This window comes from Sus scrofa, chromosome 14 (assembly GCF_000003025.6).
Source record: "Sus scrofa isolate TJ Tabasco breed Duroc chromosome 14, Sscrofa11.1, whole genome shotgun sequence".
NCBI lineage: Eukaryota > Metazoa > Chordata > Mammalia > Artiodactyla > Suidae > Sus > Sus scrofa.
This window is the reverse complement of record NC_010456.5, coordinates 41,090,865-41,116,711: the sequence shown is the minus strand read 5'-3', so window position 1 is coordinate 41,116,711 and position 25,847 is coordinate 41,090,865. Positions and strand designations below refer to the sequence as shown.

The window sequence follows — 25,847 nt, the reverse complement described above, 5'->3', positions numbered from 1 at the left end:
CTGTGCTGTAGGTGGCAGACTTGACTCGGATCCTGCATTGCTGTGGCTGTGACATAAACTGGCAGCTCTGATTGTACCCCTCACCAGGGAACTTCCATATGTCTCGGGTGCGTCCCTAAAAAGCCAGTCACTGATTTACTAGTCCATCTTTCCCACTAGATTACAAGCTCTGTAGGAACAGAAATGAAGTATAGAATATTTCCCTCTATATTTAACTGTATTATCAGAAAAATCATCAGTCCTTGAGAAAGTGCAAATAACCAATGGTCACAGGCTTGGAGAGGGAACAGGGATTGGTGGGGACTGAGGCAAAATGGAAGATATCCACCTACTTGTCCCATCCAGCCAAAGGGGCCATCATCTCTCAGCTCCTGCCCGGCCATCTAATCTTTCAAAAGAAGCTAAAAATCAAGATTTTTCTGTGATATGTCCCCGGTTTCTCAATGTGGCAATCAGTTCATTTTTTCTTCTTTTTTGGCCTCCCTGTGGCATATAGGGTTTCAGGACCAGGGATCAGATTGGAGCTGCAGTTGCAACCTAAGCAGTTTAACCCACTTTGCCAGGATGGGGCTAGAAACCTGCGTCCTGGTGCTGCAGATCCTGTTGAGCCACAGCAGGAACTCCAACTAGTTCTATTTTTTTTAACCAGAAAATAGGACCAGGAGGCCAGTAAACAGGTCCTGGGCTAGTCTCCACTGGTAACCTCTGATCCAGAAGAATCAAGGAACAAAACAGGACTCCAATGTGATTCCAAAATAGAGATTTATTTATTAAGGATTATTTAGTTTCTGCATAAAAATCACCAATTGTTCCTCATTGGGTTTTTCACATACATCAGTTCTTTGGGGGTTGCTTTGTTTGCCCCAACACTTTAAAAAATACAGCTCTTTTTAGCGCCAGGAAGGACAGTTAAGGCAGCAGGGCATGTTCTTGGGTTCATCCTCTCCCCCTCGAAAGAATACACATGGTAGGTAGTTTCTTAGGTTGGAAAAGCTGTCCCTGAAGAAAATAATTATGCAGAAGAATGGAAATACAGTCATCTCTGGTCAATTATTTGTGCCTGATAGCTTTAAAATACCCCCTTGGTCATCAAAGGCTTGCTGGTTGGTTTTAGCTATAAAAACACTGTCTGGCAAAAGACAGAAAGAGCAGGCTCTCTAATGACAGTGCTGTGAGGCTGGGCTGTGCAAACCACATGAGAAAACACATCAGTTTGCTTTAAAAAAACAAAAATTTCCCACAATAGGGGCCCTGTATAATTTCAAATCAAAGCCCCTCACTGAGGTCCTTAAAATACCCCAAACATTACTCAGCCAGATCCACAGAAGGACACGTGCCTGCTTCGAAAGTGAGGTGGACAAGGCCACATCCCCCAGAGTCATGCTCTGTGGGGAGGGGGGCCGGGGGGGGGGGACAAAAAACCCTAGGACTTGATTTATTAGAAACATTAATCGATTTTTTTTAAACCACACTGAAATGAAGGCATAAAGTCAGTCTGTGCTGCTGTGAAATTCCAAGGAGATTCGGGTGTAAGATGGTTCTTTATTGCTCTGGTAGGACAGACCCCAAAAATGACTTTTAAAAAACCAGGGCCGGCCCCCTGCAGCCCCCAGCCCGATTCCGGGCCGCTCTGGGGGCACTGTAGGTCTGGGGCAGCCGGCTGGCTGGCTTCACAGTGATTCAGGTTTGCCTGTTTCTGCAGGGGGGCTGGGTATCGGGGGAAGACGGCCTGGTGCCCACTCAGGGCTTGCCTACACCTTGTAGTTGAGCTCGGCATTCATCTTGGTGTACATCTCATAGATGACATCGATGGTGGCCGTGTAGTTGACCAGGAAGAGGCGGACTTTCTCCAGGCATTCCTCCTCCGTCACGTTCTGGCCCTTGGAGAGCGCTTTGAGGAAGTCGGACTTGTAGGGGGCCGCGTACAGCGCTGCCTTGAGACGGGCAAGAGGCGAGGTGGCACAGCATTAGTGGACAGGTCCCCCTCCCCCAGAGCCGCCAGGCCAGCATGTCAGGGTTCTGGGAGGGGGTGCCCTCGAGGTCCAGGGTACTGGGCAGGGGTCTGTGCTCTTCGTGGCATTGGGCGGGAGAGGCAAAGGGAGACACACCCTTCTACTCCCGTGAGGGACAGCAGGAAGGACACCAGCTTTGGGGACAGACAGACCTGGGTTCAAATTCCAGCTTGTGTCGCTGACTAGCGGGGAGCCTGGAGCAAGTTACTTAGCTTCTCTGAGCCTCAGTCACCTCATCTGTAAAATGGGGATAATAACGGCACCCACCCAATCAGGCTGCTTTTGTATGGACAAAGGAGAGTGTGCAAAGTACTCCCCATAGCACCAGGCACACAGCAGGTGTCTGGTGTCGATAAGCCTCTTCCCTCTGGGTTTCCTGCTCTGGAGTAGGTGAATAGTTTCGTCCTGAAATCCACCTTCTAAGCCTTGGAAAGGAGGACTAATCTATGCTGTTCCTCTTTTGTCCTTCAGAGGGCGACACTTCCCTAAATATCAGAACTTCCCTGACAATTGTGAAAAGTCGGGAGAACCAGAAGTGCACAGAATTTCCAAGCTAGGAGGAAAAAGATGCACCCAGATAAAAACCTTAGGCTACAAGTTTGACAGGGTGAGAAAAGTAAAAATAACACTATCATTTAGAATTAAAATAGGAGTTCCCGTCGTGGCGCAGTGGTTAGCAAATCTGACTAGGAACCATGAGGTTGCAGGTTCGATCCCTGGCCTTGTTCAGTGGGTTAAGGATCTGGCATTGCCCGTGAGCTGTGATGTAGGTCGCAGACGCGGCTCGGATCCTGCGTTGCTGTGGCTCTGGCCAAGGCCAGTGGCTACAGCTCCAATTAGACCCCTAGCCTGGGAACCTCCATATGCTGCAGGAGCGGCCCTAGAAAAGGTAAAAAGACCCAAAAAAAAAAAAAAAAAAAAAAAAAAAGAATTAAAATAATACTAGCTCTGGTCCTGTGAGGTAAGGCCTATTTTTTTTTCCTGGCTTCCTGCAGCATGCAGAAGTTCCTGGGCCAGGGATGGAACCCAAGCCACAGCAGTGACCACACCAAATTCTTAACCCGCTAGGACACCAGGGAACTCCAATATGGTCTATTTTACATTCATTTGCAAGATGAAGATACTGAGGCTCAGGTAGGTAGAATCCCAGCCCCCAATTCTTACTGTGTGACCTCTAGCAAGATACTTAACATCTCTGGGCGTCAGTTTCCTCATCTGTGAAATGAGGTCAGGACAGTATTGCAGTGCATTTGTGAAGATCACCCTCGTGCTGAAGGCGGGCGTGGAGAGAACTAGGAGTGCCCTACAACTGTTGGGCCGCCCTGGCTCTCGCTGCCCCCTCATCTTCGCCAACCTGTACAGTGGCTGCCCTTTTTTCTGCAGCTCCCACTGCTGGCCCATCCTCACTCCCATGAGAACTGGTGCAGGGGGCCTGTCTCTGCCATGTGACACAGGTCCTGGGCACAGACCTTTAGCACCAGCCTAGCTGGTCATTTTTACCCCAACACAAGCCACCAAGAGTCTTGTGAGTCAATGGCCCTTCATCTGCCGCCCCCTCGGGCACGGGGCCCTCCCCCGACCCCAATGCAACGGTCCCAGCTGAATCCAAGGGGCCAATGAGGCCAGCCCACTTTCAGCCTGCAGCCTTCAGTCTCTGCCCTGGTTTCCCCCATGGCCTCCCAATCAGGCCCCTCATCAGGACCACCAAGGAGCACCCAAAGTAATGCCCACCACGTGACGGGGTCCCTCCGGGCACCAGCCTTCCCCACCCCCAGAACAGATGCAGGAGCCCTCTGTGCCCTGGGGGCACATGCAGGTGCAGGAGGGGTGGGGGGGTGGGCTGAAGCTACAGAGCGTGGAGCAGAGGGCAGGCCTGGCGAGCTGCAGACCTGCGGCACCCGAGGGGCACTTTACCTGGAAGATCTTCTGCACAATCCAGCCGTGGTACTTCTTGAGGGCCATCTCGTAGGCCTTGGTGGCATTGACGCGGATGAGATTGGGGTGGTTCTCATCCCGCTCGCCGTCACAGATGCTCTGAAGGAAGACCTGGATGAAGCGGAGGCCTCTGCAGCAAGAAAGGAGAGGGCGCTTTAGGACCCTGCCCACACCGGTTCAATAGGAGGCACGCCCCAGTGGAGACCCAGATAGACTCTGGATTAAGCACCTACTGTGAGCCAGGCATATGTTTACACCAAAGGGGGAGGCTATTCCTCCACTGTCATGTCTACACGGGCTTCCGTGTAACATGACCCACTGGCTCACCGCACACGTCCCAAGGACCCTGTCTATACCAGAGCCTGACCATGGTCTCTGCTGGGCAGTTAAGGCTACAATGGCAAGGTCTAGGCCTGCTTTGCCCAGTTCTGAGGGCATGTGGCCATTAGTGCTTAAGGAATGAGGCCAAGCAGTACAGGACTGAATCCACAGCGCTGGTCCTCAAAGGGCTCAGGGACCACAGATCAGGGACAGGCTGAGAACATAGGCAGCTTTGACCCAAGGGCTCCCCATCCCCATCACAGCGTGAGCCATGGGCTGCATCCTCTGAAGGGCCACTGAGCCCTTCCCCCGGGGTAGGCTGATGCCTCAGGAGCCAGAAGCAGGTGGGCTATGGCAGGGCGACCAGGCTGAAAATTGGGTCAGTGCCAGCCCTTTAATCCAGGTTATCTCATCTCCTGTTCCCCTCAGCCCTTTGAGGCCAAGATTGGCACGATCTGCCCACTTCACAGAAGGGAACACTCAGGTACCCCCCAAAAAGGCACAGCCAACAGCCGGGATATGGACTCAGCCTGTCTCACTCCCCACCTGGTCTCCTCTGCTCCCTCCCTGCAGGGGGTGGAGATCAGGTTGGGGGTTCTCAGGGGCAGGAGCACTGGGCCTAAGGACTGAGGGGATAAAGTTAAGCTTTATCACCCATAAGGGGAAGAGAAATCCCCCATGCTTGAATCATAACCCTCAGCCATCAGATATCAGCCTGGGGTGTGGGAGTAAGCTTGTGGTGCAATTCCTACCCTGGTTGGCCACCTCCCTGCTTCTCCCAGGCCTAATGACCACCCCCTCTACCCAGCAGCTAGGGTGATTCCTTTTCAAGCCCCATCTGTCGCCATTGCTGCTGGCCTTCATGCCCTTCAGTGACTCCCCAGGAGTCCTGAGGAGGCTGCAACTCATCCTTGTCCAACCCCACCTGGGCCCTCCCTATTTCAGCCTTGCATTCAGAGCCCTGGCTGGACCAGACCCTCCTAGAGTGGGGTGGGGGTGGGGAGTGGGGGCATATATGCTGTGCCTCTCCTGCCCTCCCACCTCTGCGAGGCCTCTTCCTCCTGGAACCCTCCTGCTCAGTCCTGGAGGCTGCGTGGTGCTTCCCCCTCCAGGAAGCCCTCCCTGACTTCTCTCTGCTCCAAGCACTGCTATCCTGCGGTCAGGATCCACCCAGCCACTTAAGGCTCTGCCCGGGGCCATGATACCCTAAAAGGGACCATGTCTCTCCACACAGCATCCCATGGATACAGCGCCATGTGTAGCACATAGCAGGTGATTATTACATGCTTGCCTGGGTGACATCCACTTGTATCTGCCCTCCTCCCAGTTACCTGGCTCTGCCCACGCCTGATCTGGACACAGTCTAACTGGTCTGAACATCACTGCCTTGTTCTTCCTGAGAAAACTACAGCACCTGCCAATGAAGGAACTCAGGGGCGTTTCTCCTTCCAGGTGGGTGAATTTCTTGTTGATAGGCAGCTCGCAGGGGCAAGTCATAAAGAAGCCACGAGGGTATTAATTACAGCCCACCTACACGTGGAGGCCTACGCAGGCCGCACCCTCTAAGGAGTGGGCTCTTTCTGTTCGTGTCAGAGGATGGAGGGACAGGGGAACAACCCCACTCCTGGCTCCTGGCTCCAAACAAAGGGCAACGTTGGGAACATCTGTGGGGCAAAGAATGGGCCCCTGGCTTTGGAGCTACTGCCAAGGGTCTCTGGTGTGTACACAGCTAAAGAAGAATTCTGGAGCCTGCAGAGGGCAGTGCGAGCTCAGCGAGCAAGCCGCCTGGCCTTGCCAAGGCTCACTGGCTTTATCTGTAAGAGAACAATTGTATGTGGCTTCAAGGATATGCTGTGAGTACAACGCACATGGTGGTTATAAGTACTGTCAACTCAGGTTGGAGTTCCCATTGTGGCACAGCAGTAATGAACCTGACTAGTATCCATGAGGATGAGGATTCGATCCCTAGCCCAGCTCAGTGGGTTAAGGACCTGGCTTTGTTGTGAGCTGTGGTGTAGGTCACAGACAAGGCTCAGATCCTGCTTTGCTGTGGCTATGGTGTAGGCCAGCGGCTACAGCTCTGATTCGACACCCAGCCTGGGAACTTCCATATGCCATGGGTGAGGCCCTAAAAAGACAAAAAAAAAAAAAAGTGCTGTCAACTCTGGGGTAAGATCATCTGAGTTCAAATCCTATATTGCAGCACCCTGGCCCCAGCCCGCAGGACAGGTCTATGCAAATTAGAGTTCCTTCTCCTCAAAATGCTGCATTTCTGTCAAGAAGCTGTCATAATGTACAAATCTACCATGAGTGTGATGTGATCAGCCCTACTAGACAGGACATCTTTGTGCACAACCTGCACAACTGTGCTTGGCAACTCAGTCCCAGCTCTGCCCCATGCCCTGGGCACATGGTTCAGCCTCTAGAAACTCCAGCAGCTTAGTAGAGGGGGCTAATCATCACACCTAGCTCACAGTACACAAAGTACAATCAGGCATCTAAAGAGCTTAGACAAGGCCCAGGGTACACGCAGGCTTGCTATGCCCCTGCCGGGGCTAGAACAAGCAAGGAAGGGTCACCAGCAGGCAGGCCTTGGCCCCTGAGGCTTTTTTGCTACTACTAACTAGCAATGCACAAGAAGAGCACCCACGTGAAAGGATGGGAGTGACTGTCCTGCCCTGTCAGAGCAGACACCAGGGGGCAGTGGTGGGGTTGGACGTGCCCCTTCTGCACAGCAGGACCCCAGGCCCGCCAGCCACACACACCCTGCCCACCCCCAGCCCATCACCTTTTCAGCCACATCAGCGCCAGTGTGGCCCCCACTTTGGGCCACTCTGCTCCGTACATTTCCTTCTCCACCTCCAGGATGTTCTGCAGGGTCCGGAACTTGGCGGGGTTGGTGTCATACACGGCTTTGATTTTCTGAAACAGAGCACATGGGATTTCCCCCTTGGGAAGGCCGCCCCCATCAAAGGCCGCCCTGCCTGCTGGGCGGAGGAGCACTCACCTGAGCCTCCCTCTCCTGCCCACCAGTGCCAGGACCAGGGACGGAGGGGGGCAGGGGAGAGCAGGGGGAGGGCTTGCCATAACAATAACAACCATGACTGTCTGCATTGACTGACCACCTCCCATAAGCCAGGTCGCTTGATGTGATTTACGGGTGCAGCCTCATCTGATCCTCACAGCAACTATTTGCAGAGGAGGAAACAGAGGCTCAGAGAGGGAAAGGGACACACTCAGGGTCACACAGATGGTGCAGATGGGAGCGGCTTCCAGCACTGGCCGGGCCCCAGAGTCCACGTCCTCCAACCGCTTACTGACAGCGCCTCAGACCTAAATATCTAAAGTTTCGCTTTTGTGGACAAAAGGAAATAGGCTCTTAGAAGTCAAAGATGTCTGGGAAGAAGGCTCCTGAGTTGGAGCCAAGCAGTTCAGATGTGAATCCCTCCTCTGCTACTTCTTGCTGTGAGTCCCTCAATGGCTCTGAGCCACAGCTTCCCCATCTGTAAAATGGGGATAACGACCCAGAATCAGCCCCATGGTAGATCCTTGCAGGGAGAGGGTCAGTGGCTGGGGGACGCTATTGGGAACCCTCAGGATTGGGGAAGGGAAGGGCCAAGCCAGGGCACCAGTGGACTTTAGAGTTTATTTCTTGTTGGGTGGAGTGAATACAAGAATCAGTAAATTCCCTCTCAGGTCAACCCTTTGGACTGTGGTCCTTGTTCATCTGTGGCTGGAAGGCATGGCTGCAAAGGAGGCCCCAGGACCTCGAGCCATTAGTCTGACAGGCTGGGGGCCAGGCCCGTTTTCCATGTCTCCTTCCCCATCCTTGGTCTGGGGAACTTGTGGCAGGGAACAGGACACTGGTGACCAGGGTGAGATTAGATTCATGATTTGGGTACCGAGGCTGCCAAATACGTACTGTGATGTTGCCACTTATGTCCGCCTTGATGGGAGTAAACACTGGAGAGCCGAGGCAATCTGGGGACAAAAACAAGAAGAGAGATTTAGCTTCTCAGTGAGGGCAATAGATAGGACCTCCGTGGGTCAAGAAGGCCTGGGAACAAAAGGGGAGGTCATTTGGTGTGTTTAGGGAAAGGTGGAGCTCTTTGTAGGTATTAAAACAGTTCGTGGGCAAGTAAATTTTGAGCGCTGGGATCTAGGTGAGACCGGTTTCTTAAGCAGGCCTTGTCAAAGCCTTTAAAATGCAACTGTGTTATCTAGGAGGCAAATCCTTTTGTCTACAGCACCCTCTCTACCTAGGACAAAATTTCTCCATCTGTACTAATATGGGCCACATGCGGCTATTGAGCACTTGAAATGTGATGAGTATGACCAAAGAATGAAATTGTTAATTTTATTTAATTTTCGTTCATTTAAATTTTAAATAGCCACATGTGCCTGGTGGCAACTGCACTCGACAGCACAGCTGTAGCGTATCTTGCAGACTAATGTTCTGAGAAACCATCTTGGCCAACAAGGCTGATGACCACCAACAAATCAGCTGGCCTGGAGGCAGCTCGAGGGAATCATTTCTTTTTTCTTTCTTTCTTTTTAGGGCCGCACCTAAAAAGGGCATATGGAAATTCCTAGGCTAGGGGGCAAATCAGAGCTGTACTGCCACCCTATGCCGCAGCAACATGGGATCTGAGCCGCATCTGTGACCTACACCACAGCTCATGGCAACACTGGATCCTTAACCCACTGAGCAAGGCCAGGAATTGAACCCATATCCTCATGGATACTAGGAGGGTTCTTACCCCGCTGAGCCGCAACAGGAACTCCAGCTCAAGGAATCTTAAGAGGTGGGAGGAAAGGGGCCAGATTTATGAAAGATGACCTTCTCATTCACCAGTTTATGAGGAAGAAGTGAGCTGGAAACCCAGAGGTGCCATGGTTCTGAGACCCTGCAGAAGACCTGGGAGAACCCACTGGCGGTGGGATCCCAGTTACTTAATGGAGCATGATTAGGTGGGGCTCCACATCTGCTCTGCACACATGGGGGATGTGGGCTGGGTATGAGTGGGCTCAGCTTTCCCATCTAGCAAATGGGCCAACATAACTGATCAGAGCTGCTACAAGAATGACTTGAAACAACCCACTTCCAGGACACATATTTTGTTCACCTCTGGAATCAGAATTTCTTAATTGGAGGAGTTTTCCTTTCTTTTTTTTTGGCTGCCCCATGGCATATGGAGTTCCCAGGCGAGGGAACCTATGCCAGTGGCAGTTGCAACCTAAGCCTCAGCTGCAACAACGTGGATCCTTCAACTCACTGTGCCAGAAAGAGTATTGACCCTGTGTCTGAGTGCTCCAGAGATGCTGCCAATCCCATTGCACCATAGCAGGAACTCTACATTTTTCCTTTCTTGGTGGTTCACAAAACAACAGAGTATCTTAAAATACGTGACCTTTGAGTTGATGAAATGCAGATCTGGAAACTGGCAATGCCTGGAACTCGGGACTCCATGGGGCATGGAAGCAGTCCGTGGTCTCTCTCTCCTCCTCCCCCTCCTCTGTGACCCCCAGCTGGCTGCCACAGGGACCAGAGTCATCCCACAGCCCAGAACTCACTGCTGAGGGCTGGGCACGGAGGAAACAGGGAAGGGCTGGTTCTCTCCTGAGCGGACTCAACAAGGACCTCACCCTCAGAGCCTGAAGAGAGACAACTGTGCTTCCCTACCACCTCTTACTGTCCCCAGTACAGAGCCCAGGGCACAGAGACACCTGAGCAGGCCACAAGTGGGTACCAAACCCATGGCGGGGAGATACCAGCGCCAGCTTCCCCTTGTTCACAGGCCAGGCACAGGCCTCTGTGTGCGTGCCAACTGACTGCATGGGAGCAGAGGACGGGGGAGGACACCTGCCAGCTGAATTCCACCCAAGGTGACCTAGCACACCTGGCTGGCCACCTGGAACATTCTTATCGCAGCTGTTAAAAGAGGTGCATTGAAGAAAGAGCATTAGACATTATAGATGAAATACCCCAGAACCCAGTGGAAAGAAGGTCGAAATCCAGACAGACCGGGTCTGAATGGAGTTGAGCAGGTCTCCTGGCCTCCATGTGCCTCAGTTTCCTCACATGCCAAGCAGGGCATTAACGGTACCTACTTCACAGGGTTGTTGTAGGGATTAAAATCCACGCACGGAACTTGTTTATGAGTGTGCTCAATGCGTGAACCCTCAGTAAATGAACTCTGATCATCCTTTTCTTTCCTTTTCTTTTGTTTTTTGGCTGCCGTGGCATATGGAGTTCCCAGGCCAGGGATCAGATCCGAGCCACCGCGGAGACCCAAGTTGCAGCTATGGCAACACCAGATTCCTAACCCACTGTGCCAGCCTGGGGATCAAACCCTTGTCCCAGTGCTTCCAAGACACCACCGAGCCTGTTGTGCCATAGCAGGAACTCCAACTCTGATTATCCTGATGACTTTGTGGCATGACTCACAAATGTCACCCAGGCTTGGAAGCCACCAGGTCCCCTAGGACCTCCGCTGAGTGGGAACACTCTGCTGCACCCCCACCACCTCTACTCTCCTGCCTCCCAACCCAAGCCCTTGTGGGGCCTGGCAGCTGCCTCGCCCTGCTCCAGGCTCCCTGGAAAAGAATCCTCCTCAGCTACTGGGCACTTCTCTCTCCATGGGGCCCCAAGGGAGCCTTCCCAAGGGTGACCACAGGAGCTGCTCTGAGGTGCCAGGTGGCGGGTGCAGGTGGCCTGTCCTACCGGATCTTGGGTGCTGTGGCCTCCCAGGGGGGGCTGCCAAGGGCATTCATTAGGTAATGACTCCAACCACCCTTTAATCTCCCCTGACCTCCTCCTGTGAGGCCAACCTGGGGAGGCTGTGTAGTTTGCAAGCCTTGGAACACGTTCTCTCCCAGGACACCTACCATCAGCTCCCTCAAAGGACAACATAATCTAGAATTAAATAACCATGCAGGAGAGTCAAGATTTTCTGCCACTAATGACTGTCCCCTCTTGACCATGCAGCAATGGACTGGGCTGGTTTTCAAGTGAAGGAGATGCAGAACCAGGGCTTGGTGACGGAGTATCATCAACCACACGTGGGTGGCTTCCTAGCTTTTCCCGGTGACTCAGGATGCTTGACATGCATCTTAGAGACACAGAGAATGTTATTCGGTTTCCTTGGCTCTGAAAACAGCTCTTGTGCGGCTCTGAGCCGTCCCCCTGATGGGGGGAGAAAGGCTTTTTGTTTTGTGTTCTCCTAACAGCATACTGTGCAGGTCATGAGGCCTGCTGTGGTGGGGTGGCAGGAGCTGGGCCCGAAGGCAGCTGTTCCTATGCACTGTGACCACCGTACAGGGACATGGCTTCTGCTCAATTGTGGCATTCCCTGGTGGCTCACTGGGTTAAGGATCCAGCATTGCTGTTGCCTTGGTGCAGGTTTGACCCTGGCCTGGGAACTTACATGTGCTGCAGGCAAGGCCCAAAAGAATAACAACAACAACAATGAAAACCAAAACCAAAACTGTGGGTTAAGATGTGGGGCCTGAATGTACTTCTGGAGTTGGGAATAGACCAGAAATAGAGAGGGGTGGAAATGGACCTCAGAAAAGGAGGGGGCACAGGCAGGAAGTGTATCACTGTGCACACTGGGGTCGGGTTGACAGCATCTGGAAAGGGGACACCAGCGACCAGACGAGGGGCGACACGGTGCTCCGGAGCCCTGGTTCTGGGGTTGGGTCTCTGCCCTGCTGTCATTTTGGACAAGTGACTTGACTACCTGGGGCTCAGGCCCCTGACTTCCCAGAGTCTCGAGGTGCTGGACAAACAGGAGGTGCTCCAGGTGAGCTGAGGCTGGCTTCACCATGCCCTGTAGAAGGCTCTGGGTTTATGTTTGCCTTTGGTGCAGGCCCAGAAAAGCCAAGCGGCTTGCCCAGAGTCACCTGGTGAGAGCCAGGCACTCAGACATGATTATAAAGCCAAGGCTGGAGTTCCCATCATGGCGCAGTGGTTAACAAATCTGACTAGGAACCATGAGGTTGCGGGTTCGATCCCTGCCCCTTGCTCAGTGGGTTAAGGATCCGGTGTTGCCGTAAGCTGTGGTGTAGGTCGCAGATGCGGCTCAGATCCCGCGTTGCTGTGGCTCTGGCGTAGGCTGGCAGCTATAGTTTCAATTAGACCCCTAGCCTGGGAACCTCCATATGCCACGGAAGTGGCCCAAGAAATGGCAAAAAGACAAAATAAATAAATATAAATAAATAAATAAAGCCAAGGCTGCCTTCACCACTCCCTCTAGCCTTTCTAGAATGTTTCCTTCTGTTTGTGGAACTCAATAAAAGCGAGAGGACTCTGACAAGAAAAACAGAAGATTATAACCAGTGGCCTGAGAGTTTAAACTCAAGCTGGCCCCACTCTGGATAGGATGCAACACATTTCTGGGAGGTTATCCAACTTTACCTTTCCTACAGAATGCAGCCCTGCCTCAAAATCATCTGTCTCGTTTGACCTGTTTTACAGTTTTCCCAAACTTGTTTTTCCTTCTCGGCAAACAGGCTCTCTAAAATGCCACCCAGAACCTGCCAGAAGGGAGGGAGAAGGCTTGGTGGTTCTCTAGCTCACTGTCTTACCTCCAGGGTGAAAGGAAGTTGCCTCAAAAACAAAAGAAAAATCAGATACTATCCCACTGTCTTACTTCATAGGACCAACTGCAAAGGGCAGGGATTCTAAATACAGTTAAGACTTGGTTGTCTGGAACATGTGGCAAATGATCCCTTCTGTTTAGTGTATAAGGTTTTTCTAAGCGTGTTACTCAACCTGAGAGGCATAAGGAAAAGACATACAAATCTGACTATAAAACCCAGAAACTTGCAGGTGTAAGGGGACTCCCTACCCCAGAATCTCACCACCAATCAAAGCCAAATTGCAAACTGACTGGGGGAGGGGGGTGATCTGTGTAACAAATATCATAGACCAAAAACTATTATCCCTAATATGTAAAGAGCTCTAACAAATCAATAAGAACAAGCTTATACAAAGATGGACAGTTAACAGAAGAAATGAAAAGACATTTAACCTCAACAATAAAAAGAAAATAAAACAGTGAAATATTTTCCATCTACCAAATTATATGAGTCACTAAATGTCTCTCTAGTTCAACCATTCTGGATGGAAATTATCAAAATGTAACACAAATGGCCCTGCTTTCGTACAGCAAGACATTCACAGTTTTCTAAACTAGGCCATCATCAAAAGGAATAATTGTTTTTTGTTTTTTGTTTTTTTAGATGACATTTCTTTTTTTTTTTTTGTCTTTTTTGTCTTTTTTGTCTCTTTTGTCTTTTTGTTGTTGTTGTTGTTGCTATTTCTTGGGCCGCTCCCGCGGCATATGGAGGTTCCCAGGCTAGGGGTTGAAACGGAGCTGTAGCCACCGGCCTACGCCAGAGCCACAGGAACGCGGGATCCGAGCCGCGTCTGCAACCTACACCACAGCTCACGGCAACGCCAGATCGTTAACCCACTGAGCAAGGGCAGGGACCGAACCCGCAACCCCATGGTTCCTAGTCGGATTCGTTAACCACTGCGCCACGACGGGAACTCCCCCAAAAGGAATAATTGTGATAAAAGTGTGACCCAGTGACATTCCAGGCCCATTCAACCCTTCCCTAAATGGCTCTCCATGCTATGTGTTGAGGATTTTAGGGCAGCTCTGCATAGTTTTTTAAAAAACCTCTCTGGACAGCCGATGGTCATTTCCTCCTGCTTTCCCTGCAAGGCCTGGATTCTGCAATAGATACTTGAAAAACAAAGAGCCAACTCTGTCAGCATCTCCTGCAAAATAAGAGGAAATGGGCAGCAAGCAAGCCTTCTGTACATGACCCCTGCGACAGTTCTGTCAGGGTCTCTGCCATAGTTCAGATGGCTGAGGTCACCTGGATGGCACAATTCCCTGCAAGCCAACAGTCACCATATGCCACCCAGAATCAGATTAATTTCCTCTTTTTTTTCTGCCTCAATATAGTTGGAAAGCCCCAGCCATTATGCTCCCAACAAGACCACAGCACATGCATGTTTGGAAATTTCCATCCAAGCTGCCCCTCAGTGTCTGCCTTTTCCCACAACCATCTCTTCCCATAGATGATGCTACCAATGTTGGGCAACAAGGCAACAGAATCACTCCCACCTTTCCCCTCCCCCCCACCCCCGGTTCATCTCAGGAATAATTCTCCTTTCAGAACAAAAAGACGCACAGCTTCACTTCCAGCCTGTGTGATTCAGTGTGGGAATACCTGACCCAACCCATAAATACTTATTTGAAAAAGGAAAAACAGGATGCCTGGGTCATCTTGCTAAGAGCCTGGTTAGGAGAGGTTCTATTTCAAAATCTTTTTTTTTTTCCCAATAGCTGGATAATAAGGCTTCATCATAAAACACATGGGGTAGATTAACTTTACAGATCCTGGGTTACAAGGATCACAATGGAGGCACTCAAATTACAGCTGATGGAGATGAATCATTTATTAATCCATGGGGTGTGTGTGTATGTTGGCTCAGTTTGCAATAAGGCCTATTTTGAGGGATAAGAGACCAGAGAATGCCCATCTTCCTAAAACTAGTTCCCACTCTAAATTCTTCTAAGAGGAAAGAATGTTTACAAAATGATTCAAAATGTTGCTTTTGAAGTTTCCATCATGGCTCAGCGGAAACAAATCTGACTAGTGTCCATGAGGAAGCAGGTTCAATCCCTGGCCTTGCACAGTGGGTTAAGGATCTGGCATTGCTGTGAGCTGTGGTGTAGGTCAAAGACAGGGTTCAGATCCTGCATTGCTATGGCTATAGCATAGGCCAGCAGCTTTAGCTCCAGTTCAATCCCTAGCCTGGGAACCTCTGTATGCCGCAGGTGCAGCCCTAAAAAGGCAAACAAAAAAACCAAAAAAAAAAAGTTGCTTTTAAAAATCACACTCATGGAGTTCTCTTCTGATGCAGTGGGTGAAGGATCTAGCATTGTTGCTGCAGGGGCTTGGGTCACTGCCCTGGTGCAGGTTCGATCCCTGCCCCAGGAACTTTCACATGCCATGGGTATGCAATCAAAAAATTAAATAAATAAATAGATAGATAATAAAAAATAAAAATCACCCCCATGACATACCAACTCTCTTTGTCCCTTTTGGCAAAAACTAGCCTTGGGAGTTCCCTGGTGGCTCAGTGGGTTAAGGATCTGGTGTTGTCATTTCTGTCGCTCAGGTTCGATCCCTGGCCCCGGAACTTCTGCATGCTGTGGGTGCACTAGAAAGAAAGGAAGGAAGGAAGGAAGGAAGGAAAGAAGGAAGGAAGGAAGGAGAAAGAGAAAGGAAGAATAAAAATAAAAATAAAAAACCTGCCTTGGAGTTCCCGTCGTGGCACAGTGGTTAACGAATCCAACTAGGAACCATGAGGTTGCAGGTTCGATCCCTGCCCCTTGCTCAGTGGGTTAACGATCTGGCGTTGCCGTGAGCTGTGGTGTAGGTTGCAGACACGGCTCGGATCCCAAGTTGCTGTGGCTCTGGCGTAGGCCGGAGGCTACAGCTCCAATTCGACCCCTAGCCTGGGAACCTCCATATGCCGCGGGAGCGGCCCGAGAAACAGCAAAAAGACAAAAAAAAAAAAAAACAAAAAAAAACCTGCCTTGACGTAGGAATGTGAATGGGAAAATGATTTCTCTTGCTTGCTGTGCAGTCTGGGAGAATTGAGTTAACCTCTCTGAGCAACAAGTTTCCTCATTTATAAAATGAGGCTACTAATGGACTCCACCTCATAAGGTTGTTGCAAGGCTTAAATGAGGTTGTATAAATAGAGGATTTAGCATAGTTTCTGGCTCAACTTTAAAAAAAATATTCCTTATGATTATGATTATTATGAATTACATCCTCATTCTTTAGAGAAGAAATCCAGTAAAGAATGATCCCAATGATTAAGAAATCAAAAGAGGGAGTTCCCATTGTGGTGCAGCAGAAACAAATCCCTACTGGCAACCATGATGTTGCAGGTTCGATCCCTGGCCTCGCTCAGTGGGTTAAGGATCAGTGGGTTAAGCTCACAGCCATGAGCTGTGGTGTGTAGGTAGCAGACGCCGCTCAGATCTGATGTTGCTGGAGCTGTGGCATAGGCTGGCAGCTGTAGTTTAGATTAGTTAGACCCTTAGCCTAGGAACCTTCATATGCCACGGGTGCGGCCCTAAAGAGACCAAAAAAAAAAAAAAAAAAAAGGAAGAATGGAAAAGAGGGAGGCGAGAGAGGTGGAGAAAGAAGGCATAATCAATTGATTGATACAGGCAAAATAAGCAGGAACCCTCCAGTCATAAAATAAGGACTTGACATGTAATCTTGACCATTAAAGTCTGAGCTCTCAGAAGGGGAAGGATCTCTGGGGGACAGCAGAGACGAAAATGAATCATTTCTGAGCTAGGGGAAGTGTGAGCTGGCCACAGAATTGCAGGGGTGGAAAGCAGAGGTTTTATAGGCCCCTGGAGAGGGCTAATCAGTGGCAATGACTTTTAAAAGCTCAGATGCAGTTAAAGCTATAACAATTATTTAAAAGGGGGGGCTGATACAAGCAACACTGCAAGAATGTAACACAAGGAGTTAACATCTATCTGGGCCATTTTTAAACTGAAACAATGAAACCTAAGACTAGAAGCCAACTGTTTCCATTCTAACAAGCTCATTGAAATAAGCACACTGTCATGCCAGTTGAGAAAGTCCTATCACTTCCCCTCCCCTACAAACAGCCCAAAAAGGCCCTTTTTGCTCTGGAAGACTTGTGGCAGGGCTGGCCCCCTTCAAAGCCCCATGGACCACTTAGTAGCTGAATGACCTAGTCAAATCCCTTCACCACTCTGAACCTTGGTCTCCTCTTCTATAAAATGGCACCAATTCCTCCTAATGCATAAGGTCATGATAAGGATTAGAAGTGAGACACTGGCTAGTTCAATGCCTGGCACCTGGGAGTCACTCAAAACAGGGATTATGGAGTTCCCGTCATGGCGCAGTGGTTAACGAATCTGACTAGGAACCATGAAGTTGTAGGTTCGATCCCTGCCCTTGCTCAGTGGGTTAAGGATCCGGTGTTGTCAAGAGCTATGGTGTAGGTCGCAGATGCGGCTCAGATCCCATGTTGCTGTGGCTGTGGTGTAAGCTGGCGACTACAGCTCCAATTGAACCCCTAGCCTGGGAACCTCCATATGCCAAGGGAGCAGCCCTAGAAAAGGCAAAAGGACAAAAAAAAAAAAAAAAAAACAGGGATTACGCTAGCTGTGATGGGGCCATGCATTACATTTTACAAAGCTCTTTGTCAGGCATTCTTTCCATTCCCTTTCAAGTTCCACATTGGCTGGGTACCTACGCTCTGCCAGGCACATTGCTGGAGCCTGGGATGCAATTCACAGTGGGGCCCTGTTCTTCCAGGCAGTTGAGAAATGAGGGGTGCTGGGTGAGCCAGCAAGTGACAGAGTGGATGGCAGAGTCTTTTCCCTCTTGCTTCTCCATCCTCTTCCCTCCAGGAGCAGAGGCCAGACCTCAGCCCCTAACCTCAGGGCCAGACTTTTCTGAACCCAAAGAATTAAGAGGATTGAATCAGTATCGCTGGGGGAACGCAGCAGGTGGGCGCCATTGGTCTGTGCTCTGTGCTGGCCCTTGGAAGGTATACCTGAGAAGTGCTCTGGCAGCCAGGCAGCTGGCTGGCCCCAAGCCCTGGCAGCTGTTCACCAAGAGCCAGAGACAGCTTCCTTGTGTAAGATCCTTGTTTCCCAAGGGCTGTGTGGCAAGAGGTGCCATTTTTAAAGATCGAAGGCTGTCTTTCCCACCTGTGCAAAAAGATGGAGTGATTCTGGGCAGTGGACGCCACATTTTGGATGGTCACCTTCACTGGCCCTCCTGGGAAGCCCAACTCCCCCATTTTACAGTTGGGAGTGCAGGCTCAGAGATGGGAAGAACTTAGGCACAGACACACAGCTGTGGCATCTTAAAACCAGCACTCAAGCACAGGCTGGCTCTGCTTGATGCCAATATCCATGTTTCTTTTTTCTCCTTTGGCCGTGCCTACGGCATGCAGAAGTTCCCAAGCCAGGGACTGAACCCACGCCATAGTAGCAACCTGAACCCCAGCAGTGATAACTCCAGATCCTTAACCCACTGAACCACCAGGGAACTCCCCAATGTCCATGTTCCTTTCCATTCATCTATCTTAGATTTCAGTCCCTGGGCCTCAGCAGACCCCAGTTCAAAGTTACTTTTCCCCTCTAAGCCTCTAAAGCAGTCAACCCGTGGGCTGTGACACAGACGGTCAGGATAACACAGTGGCATCCCTCTATTAGGTGTTCTCCAGATCTTACAGGGCCAGGTGAGCTCATGAGGGACTCACCATCATGGCATCAGGCACACAGTAGGTGCTTCTCAAGGCTAATGAATCCTCACTCACTACTTGCAAACACACATCCAACTGATGAGAGGAATCTGCAGGCCCCTTCTCCCTCTCTCTCTCTTTGGCTTTTTAGGGCCACACCAGCGGAATATGGAAGTTCCAAACTAGGGGTTGAATTGGAGCTGTAGCTGCCGGCCTACACCACAGCCACAGCAACGTGGGATCTGAGCCGTGTCTGCGACCTACACCACAGCTCACAGCAACACCAAATCTCCAACCCACTGAGTGAGGCCAGGGACTGAACCCAAATCCTCATGACTACTAGCTGGATTTGTTTCCGCTGCACCACAACAGGAACTCCAAGCAGGCCCTTTCAAAACTGCAAAACTCATTGCAGAAAGTGGCTTCTCCCCAGCCCTCAGCAACTACATTGCTTCTTCCTCCTAGAAGTGTCTCTCCCAGGCACACAGTCTGCTTCCAGTTCAGGCAGAATTCAGCTCTCAACAGACACTCAACCAAAATGATAAGTAACCTGCTACTGGACAGGGGTTAGTATAGTTTCTTCTTTCTCTTTCTTGCGTTATTCTATACAAAATGAAAACTAAACAAGTATTTGGATCACCTTTAAAAAAAAAGAAAAAGCATTGCAGAGACATGGTAAGTGGTCCCAAGTCCCAAAAAGTGCTTGTTGCAATGGGAAAAACTTTTTTTTTTTTTTTTTGGCCGCTCTGCAGCATATTGAGTTCCCAAGCCAGGGATCAGATCCAAGCCACAGTTGCAGCAATGCCAGATCCTAATCCACTGTGCCAGGCTGGGGATTGAACTTGCCCAGCACTCCAGAGACGCTGCTGATCCTGTTGCATCACAGCAGGAACTCCATGGAAGAACAACTTCTTAAAGACCAAGGGGTGCAGGTGGGGCTGATTCTAGGCAGTTAATGTGATGTCTCAATTAAAGGAAAAACTGACCTGTCTGGGGCCTCCCCACTGGATGACTTCCACACCCCAGTCATCAAATCTGCATTCAAATAAGCAGGAGTCATGGGCCCAAGATGATTATAAGACACACAGCTTGGAGGAAACCTGCCTATCTGGTCTGGGGTTCCCAGCATCTTGGATAAGTAACTGTGGAGCCAGCAGAGCTCCTGAATTTCTTCAGTGGCCAAGCAGGCTGGCTCCTCTAGGGATCTTCTCCTCAACCAGACAGGAAGCCAGGAGAGTAGGCAGAACAAGGGCAAAGTGTCACATAAGGAGTCCAACACAAGTTCTGGCTCTGTGGTCACTCACTGCCTGTGTGACCCTGAGCAAGTCACGTAACCTCTCTGCATTGGTTTCTCTGGCTGCAAAACAGGATAATTCTCTGCTTCTGGAGAATTGCCCCTTCCCACCCACCCCCAAACAGAGCAAGCAATGGACCAAAGAGCTGCAAAAACCACACTTTCTGGGGTTATGCTAGAGCTGTTTAATGAGTCAGATATGCATGAGGCTTGATTCTATGGACATTCATTTAATTAAACTAAGAAGGCTGAAGAAAGTAAAATAACTCCCTAAATCTGAATCTCAAGAACTGAGAAGTGGAAGTCATCACTTTCGGCCCCTGCATCTTTGGTTGCTCCCTAAACAGTGAGAGCAAACAGGTGTCACCTCATGCATCAACTCTAATGGCCCTGGAGCAGTCATGGTCAGAAAGATGCTGAGGGAGTTCCCATTGTGGCACAGCAGAAATCAATCTGACTAGTATCCATGATGACACGGGTTCAATCCCTGGCCTCGCTCAGTGGGTGAAGGATCTGCGAACTGTGGTGTACACTGCAGACGTGGCTTGGATCCCACGTTGCTATGGCTGGGGTGTAGGCCGGCAGCTGTAGCTCTGATTCAACCCCTAGCCTGGGAACTTCCATATGCCACAGGTGTGGCCCTAAAAAGCAACAACAACAACAAAAAAAAAAAAAAAAAGAAAGAAAGAAAAAAGAAAAAGAAAAAAGATGCTGAGGCTGTGTTTAGACTCAAAAGGAAAAAGAGTATCATGATTGATTTTGAATGTCTGCCATGGGTACAGGCTGTGAGCTCTGTATTTTAACTTAGAAAGAGAAAAGAAAGCAGAACACTGTTTAGAAAGAACCCAGGAAAATGGGAACAGAACCAAAAGCATTCACTTGACAAACATCACTAGCTCACCAAGTGCTAGGCACTGAAATAACTCAAAAGTGTCAGAATGGGAGAGGTCCTATGGGAGTCAGGATGAGGTGGCCCCCTAGGCTGATTCCTTAAGGATAAGTGGAACCCAGCCTGGTGAAAAGAAGGCGGTGGGCTGGAGAGAAGTGGGATGCCAAGCAGAGAGGCTGACTCAGGTAAAGCACCAGAGGCAAGTGTTGGCGTGTGAGGCTGCAAGCCATTCAGAAAAGCTACAGCACAGATTTCAAGGCGGGGTAATAGGCAACCACTGAGGCTTCTAGGCAGGGAGTAACCAGACTAAAAGATAACTGAGTCCCTCCCTCTCCCTCCCTCCAATTGTTAATGTTCTAGACCAGCTGTGTAACTGACGGAAAAGATGAGAGAGCGGGGCCTCACAGAAGTCAGTTGCAAATTGATCAGTCAGAGGTGAGATCCGATTACTAGGTCAAGTGGAGAAAGAAGATGGACAAAGCGCTGACCTCTAAGTGGACATAGCAAAACCTGTACAGCTCAGAAGACTGAGGCTGGAGGTATGGAAGAAGAGCTAGCCCAGGAGTCAGAGGTTCTGAGCCACATCTGACTTGAAGCCCAAAGAATCTGCATTCATCACGCCCAATCAATTCTGTCCCGAACCACACCCAGCAAAAGTTTAAGAAATGCGGTTGTGCTGACAGGTTAAAAGCCTTCACACCCTGCAACTCAGGGCTTCCCGTCTAAAAAATTAGAAATAATCAAAGAAGTATGCAAAGAAATATATGCAAGAATGTTTACTGTAGCACAGTTTATTAGAGAAAAAAAAAGCAAGGCAAATAGCCAACAGCTGGGGGACTGATTAAATAAATTATGGCCACATTCAAATGATGAAATTCTAAGCAGCTATGCAAAATGATGTTTGACATAAGAAGGTGGTTATGCTATATTGCTGGTGAAAGAAATAGCTTATACATTTTCCCTTAAAAACAGATAAAGATATAAATGAGTCTGAAAAATACTCTGAAATATCAGCATTGAGTCTCTTATAAAACAATGCTACCACCTATTCTGCCTCAAAAGGTCGTGAGAGGATTAAGTGAGGTAATCCACCTAAAGGACTTAGCACATAGTAAATGCTCAATAAAATGGCGGGGAGATTTTTAATTTATCATTTCTTCTTGCTCGATTTTTCTTTGAGAAGCAGATCTTCCCTGCAGAATTAAATACTTTTTAAGAACAGGGCTTTCAGCCCTCCGCTATATTTATATCAAGAACAGCAGTTCTCAACTAGGGGTGACTCTGTTTCCCCACAGATATGTTTGGTTGTTACAATTTGCAGAGAGGAGGTGCCACTGGCATCTGGTAGAAGGAGGATAGGGAGGCCACTAAACATCTGACAAGGCAAGAGACAACCCCCCCAACCCCCAAAGAAAGGCCCAGCCCCAAGTGTCAGCAGTGCCACAGTGGAGAAACACTGATTTGGAGGAAACTGGCACCATAATGCCTTTCAGACTTCCTGTGTCCATAATCCCAGGCCTGCTCCATTCCAGAGACACACATGCCACCCAGATCATCCGGAGGACCAGACGCTCCCAAGATCTAGACAAAGCCACGGTGTCAGAGCTGATGGCAAGTCTCCATCGAATCTTGAGTGCCAGAGAAAAGCCACAGGTGGGGGCATCATTCTCGAACTTTAAACCCTCAGCAGAAACTATCCCCAGAAGAGACTTATGGTTCAAAATGCATTATTCCCCCCCCCCCCCGCTTTTTTTTTAAGAGTGCTAAGAATTATCCTCTGTGGGTCAGTCCATGGAGGCTTCTGTATAAATAGTGCTTCTGTCAACAGATGTGACACCCCAGAGCACACGGCGGGCAGCGAAGACAAGCGTCTTTTGAGATCGGGAAAGGGAGAGGGGGATGCTCTTCAGCCCAGGCACCAGATCACTGCTGGCTCCAGCTGCCACTACCCCCTCTCCTCTAAAACCCTCCAGATAATCACATAAAATGAAGGTAGCCTCAAATGCAGAACAGATGGGCAACCTTGCTGCAGGTGAGGGAGGAAAAGGCCGCAGAGCTGAACTTGGGGTTTCTCCACCTTGTTCAGCTATGGTGGGGGCTGTGACGGGCATGGGAGGATATTTTGCAGCATCCCTGGCCTCTCCCCACTAGATGCCAGGAGCATCTCCCCGTGCCCCCCTCCCCAAGTTATGACAACTAAAAATGTCTCTAGACATTGCCAGATGTCCTCTGAGCAGCATCAAAGCTGCCTTCAGTTGAGAAAGACTAGCTTAAAATGATTCTGAATTCCGAATCCTTGTTTGGGACAAATGTTTAGAGAGGTAAAAGGGGGCAAGACTGTCACAGAAATAGAGAACGCCCCAACGCTAAAACCAGACAGCTCCCAAGCTCCTGCCTAGAAGAGATTCAGTGTTATCACAACACAGTGATATCAATAACAAGAATGTTTTGTTAACAAGTACTGATGGAGCACCTACTGGGTGCCAGCAACTGTTCTGGGTACTGGGGATGTAGCAGTGGACATAAAAGACCCAGGTCTGAGAATCACACCAACCAGCCCACGGTGCTCACTCAATATGGATTAATCAATCATCTATTCTATGAAAGAAACAAAACAGAATCCAAGAACTTGTATAACAACCACTCCAAGAGCTAAGATCTATTTGGCAATTAAAGCCTCAGAATTTTACACACACCACCTCATTCATTTACTCCTCGCTGCTAGCCTAGGAGATCATCATGCCCACTTCACAGATGGGGCCGCTGAGGCTCAAGAGGTGGAGGAGGGGATTGGGGATACACCTCCAAGTAGCCACAGCCACCCCAGAGCCCACAGCACTGCAGGAACTAATGCCCACAGCAAGCCCTGGTCACCCACTAGGGAGTAAAAGGAGTGACCACCTTGGTGCCACATCCCTTCAGTCCAAGCCAGTGTCAAGGTCCCATGAGTTTGCGGGCTTCAGCTGGACTCTGCCCTGGGGACTGGTCTCTTCCTGGGAGGCCACCAAGTGAACCAGCAGGGCGGGGCACTGGGCAAGCCCACATGGAAGACAAGAAAGCTGAGCTCAGGTTGCACCCTTTACTCAGGACCAGAAAGGCAAAGGGCAGGGGTAGATGGTACTGTCTTCTATTTCCCATTTTCCGTCCTGGGCATGGGCTGGGCTGAGGGACAGGAGAAAGGAGGGTCTGCAACCAACTTAGTGCCGCCTCCAGGGCTCCTATGACCTCCCAGGGCAGGACACATGGGGGAGGGGTCTTTTTCTTTTAGAGTCCATGCCAGGCATCCAGTGTCTGATGTCACCACACAGAGCAGCCCCCCCTGGTTCAGACCCCCTATTCCAAGCAGAGGGAAAACTTTAGGTGATTCTCCCCAGGAAAGGGCTCCAGAGTTTTGCAAATCCATCTTCAAAAGCCCTCTCCTCATCTTGACAGGCTTCCTGCCCTTGGAGTGGGGGTAGGGGTGGGTGTCTCTGATCTGGAATGAGGGAATTCTGAGGAAAGAAGGGTTCTCAAGGAAGGTTCCATGAGGAAGAGGCTGGGAGACACAAAAAAGTGGGGTTTATTAAGTGAGGGGATTCGTTTTAAGGGGAGCTATTTGAGAGAAGAAGGGGATGATGGGGTGATGAATGAAGGACTTGGGGGGAAGGGGGGAGATGGAGAATTGGGGATTTAGAAGAGTAAGGGGTGTTTGTGGGGAGATGGACGATTGGGGTGCACAGGGACTGAAAAACTGCCGCGGTCTGAAGGATATGTTGGAATGTGAGATGTCTGGGGAGACAGAGGGTTTGGAGATGTCTGAGAAAAAATGAAGGATGTGATACGTTCCGGGGAGAGAGCATTTGGAAGCGGTCTGGAACAGGGGAGATCTGGGGTGCCTGAAGGAAAAAGGGATCTCGGACGCCTGGGGAAGTAGGAGTTGGGGTGTCCAGGAAAGGGATGGTTTGGCAATGCTCGGGAGGATGCAGGCGCCTGGGAGCGCTCTGGGACAGGACTGCCGGCCAGCTCCCCCTTTCACCCTCGCTCACCAAAGAAGGGAGGCAGGTGAGACACCGCCTCGAGGAAGGGCCCGGTCTCGATCTGCTTGTCAGCGGGCAGAGGCTTCAGCAGGTGTTCCGCCAGCAGCGCCATTTCGGGGTCGAGGCCCGCGGTGATGCCCCAGCCGGCGCCGCGGGCGTCCACGCCGCCCCCCGGGCCGCCGCCGTCAGCGCCGGGGCCGTCACTGCCGCCAGCCGCAGGCCCAGGGGACGCCAGCGTCGCCACTTCCGCCCGCGCCGCGCCCCGCGTAGCCGAGCGCTCAGCGCCTCCCGCAGGCCGAGCGCCTTAGCTGTCCGGCGCGCCACACCAACCCCTCTGGCCCAATCAGAGCCCGCCTCCGCGGACCTCTGCGCCGCCATTGGTTGGGGGGCGGGGCCAGCTCTCCTGGCGCGGAAGCGCGCGGACTCTTGGGTCCAGGTACGCCCAGGTGAGCCGCTCCTTGGTGGCCTGTTCCCAGCTGTGTTTCCTGCCGTCCCCAGACGGGCTGGCTCAGGCCAGGTCCTCGCCTGATGAGGACGTGGACCTGCCCAGGTCATATCTCATCCACCCGCCCAGGTTACAGTCCAGTCAGCCTAGTGTCCCTCAGGACATCTGTTTCCCCTCAAACAGAACCTATTCTCCAACAGCCCCAAGTGACTTTTTGGACACTGTTCTGTTTACAGTTTTCTATTTAGCTACAACCAGTGAGGACGCTTGATTCTTCTTCAGAGATCTTATACCTATTGGACACTGCTCAAGTCACAATTTAACTCAGCCCATGCCTAACTAGGACTCCTGTTTCCTGAAATCTGGGAACCAGTGTTACTTCAACAGTCTGATATTACCCATTAGCCTCAGGCCAGTTTACAGTCCAACTCAATCGCCACCTAACCTGCTCTTGTTTCCCCAAACCAGACCTCACCCCAATAGCCCATAGTACATGCTTGTCCACTTCTGCTACAACCCACCTAGGGGCTTGTGTCCTAAAAGCCAATGCCTACCTGTTCCAAATATCTAGCATGCAGTTGTTGAGAGCTTCTAAGT

The 25,847-nt window shown here is 50.5% G+C and overlaps 1 protein-coding gene across 1 annotated transcript; it reads right to left on the bottom strand.

Moving 5' to 3' along the window:
• Positions 744–25,079, bottom strand: GLTP (glycolipid transfer protein). The gene is made up of 5 exons (XM_021072515.1): positions 24,815–25,079; positions 8,191–8,249; positions 7,057–7,190; positions 3,927–4,077; positions 744–1,934 (listed from the first exon to the last, which is right to left on the bottom strand). The coding sequence occupies exons 1-5, from the start codon at positions 24,915–24,917 to the stop codon at positions 1,752–1,754; spliced, it is 630 nt and encodes a 209-aa protein (XP_020928174.1). The 5' UTR covers positions 24,918–25,079; the 3' UTR covers positions 744–1,751.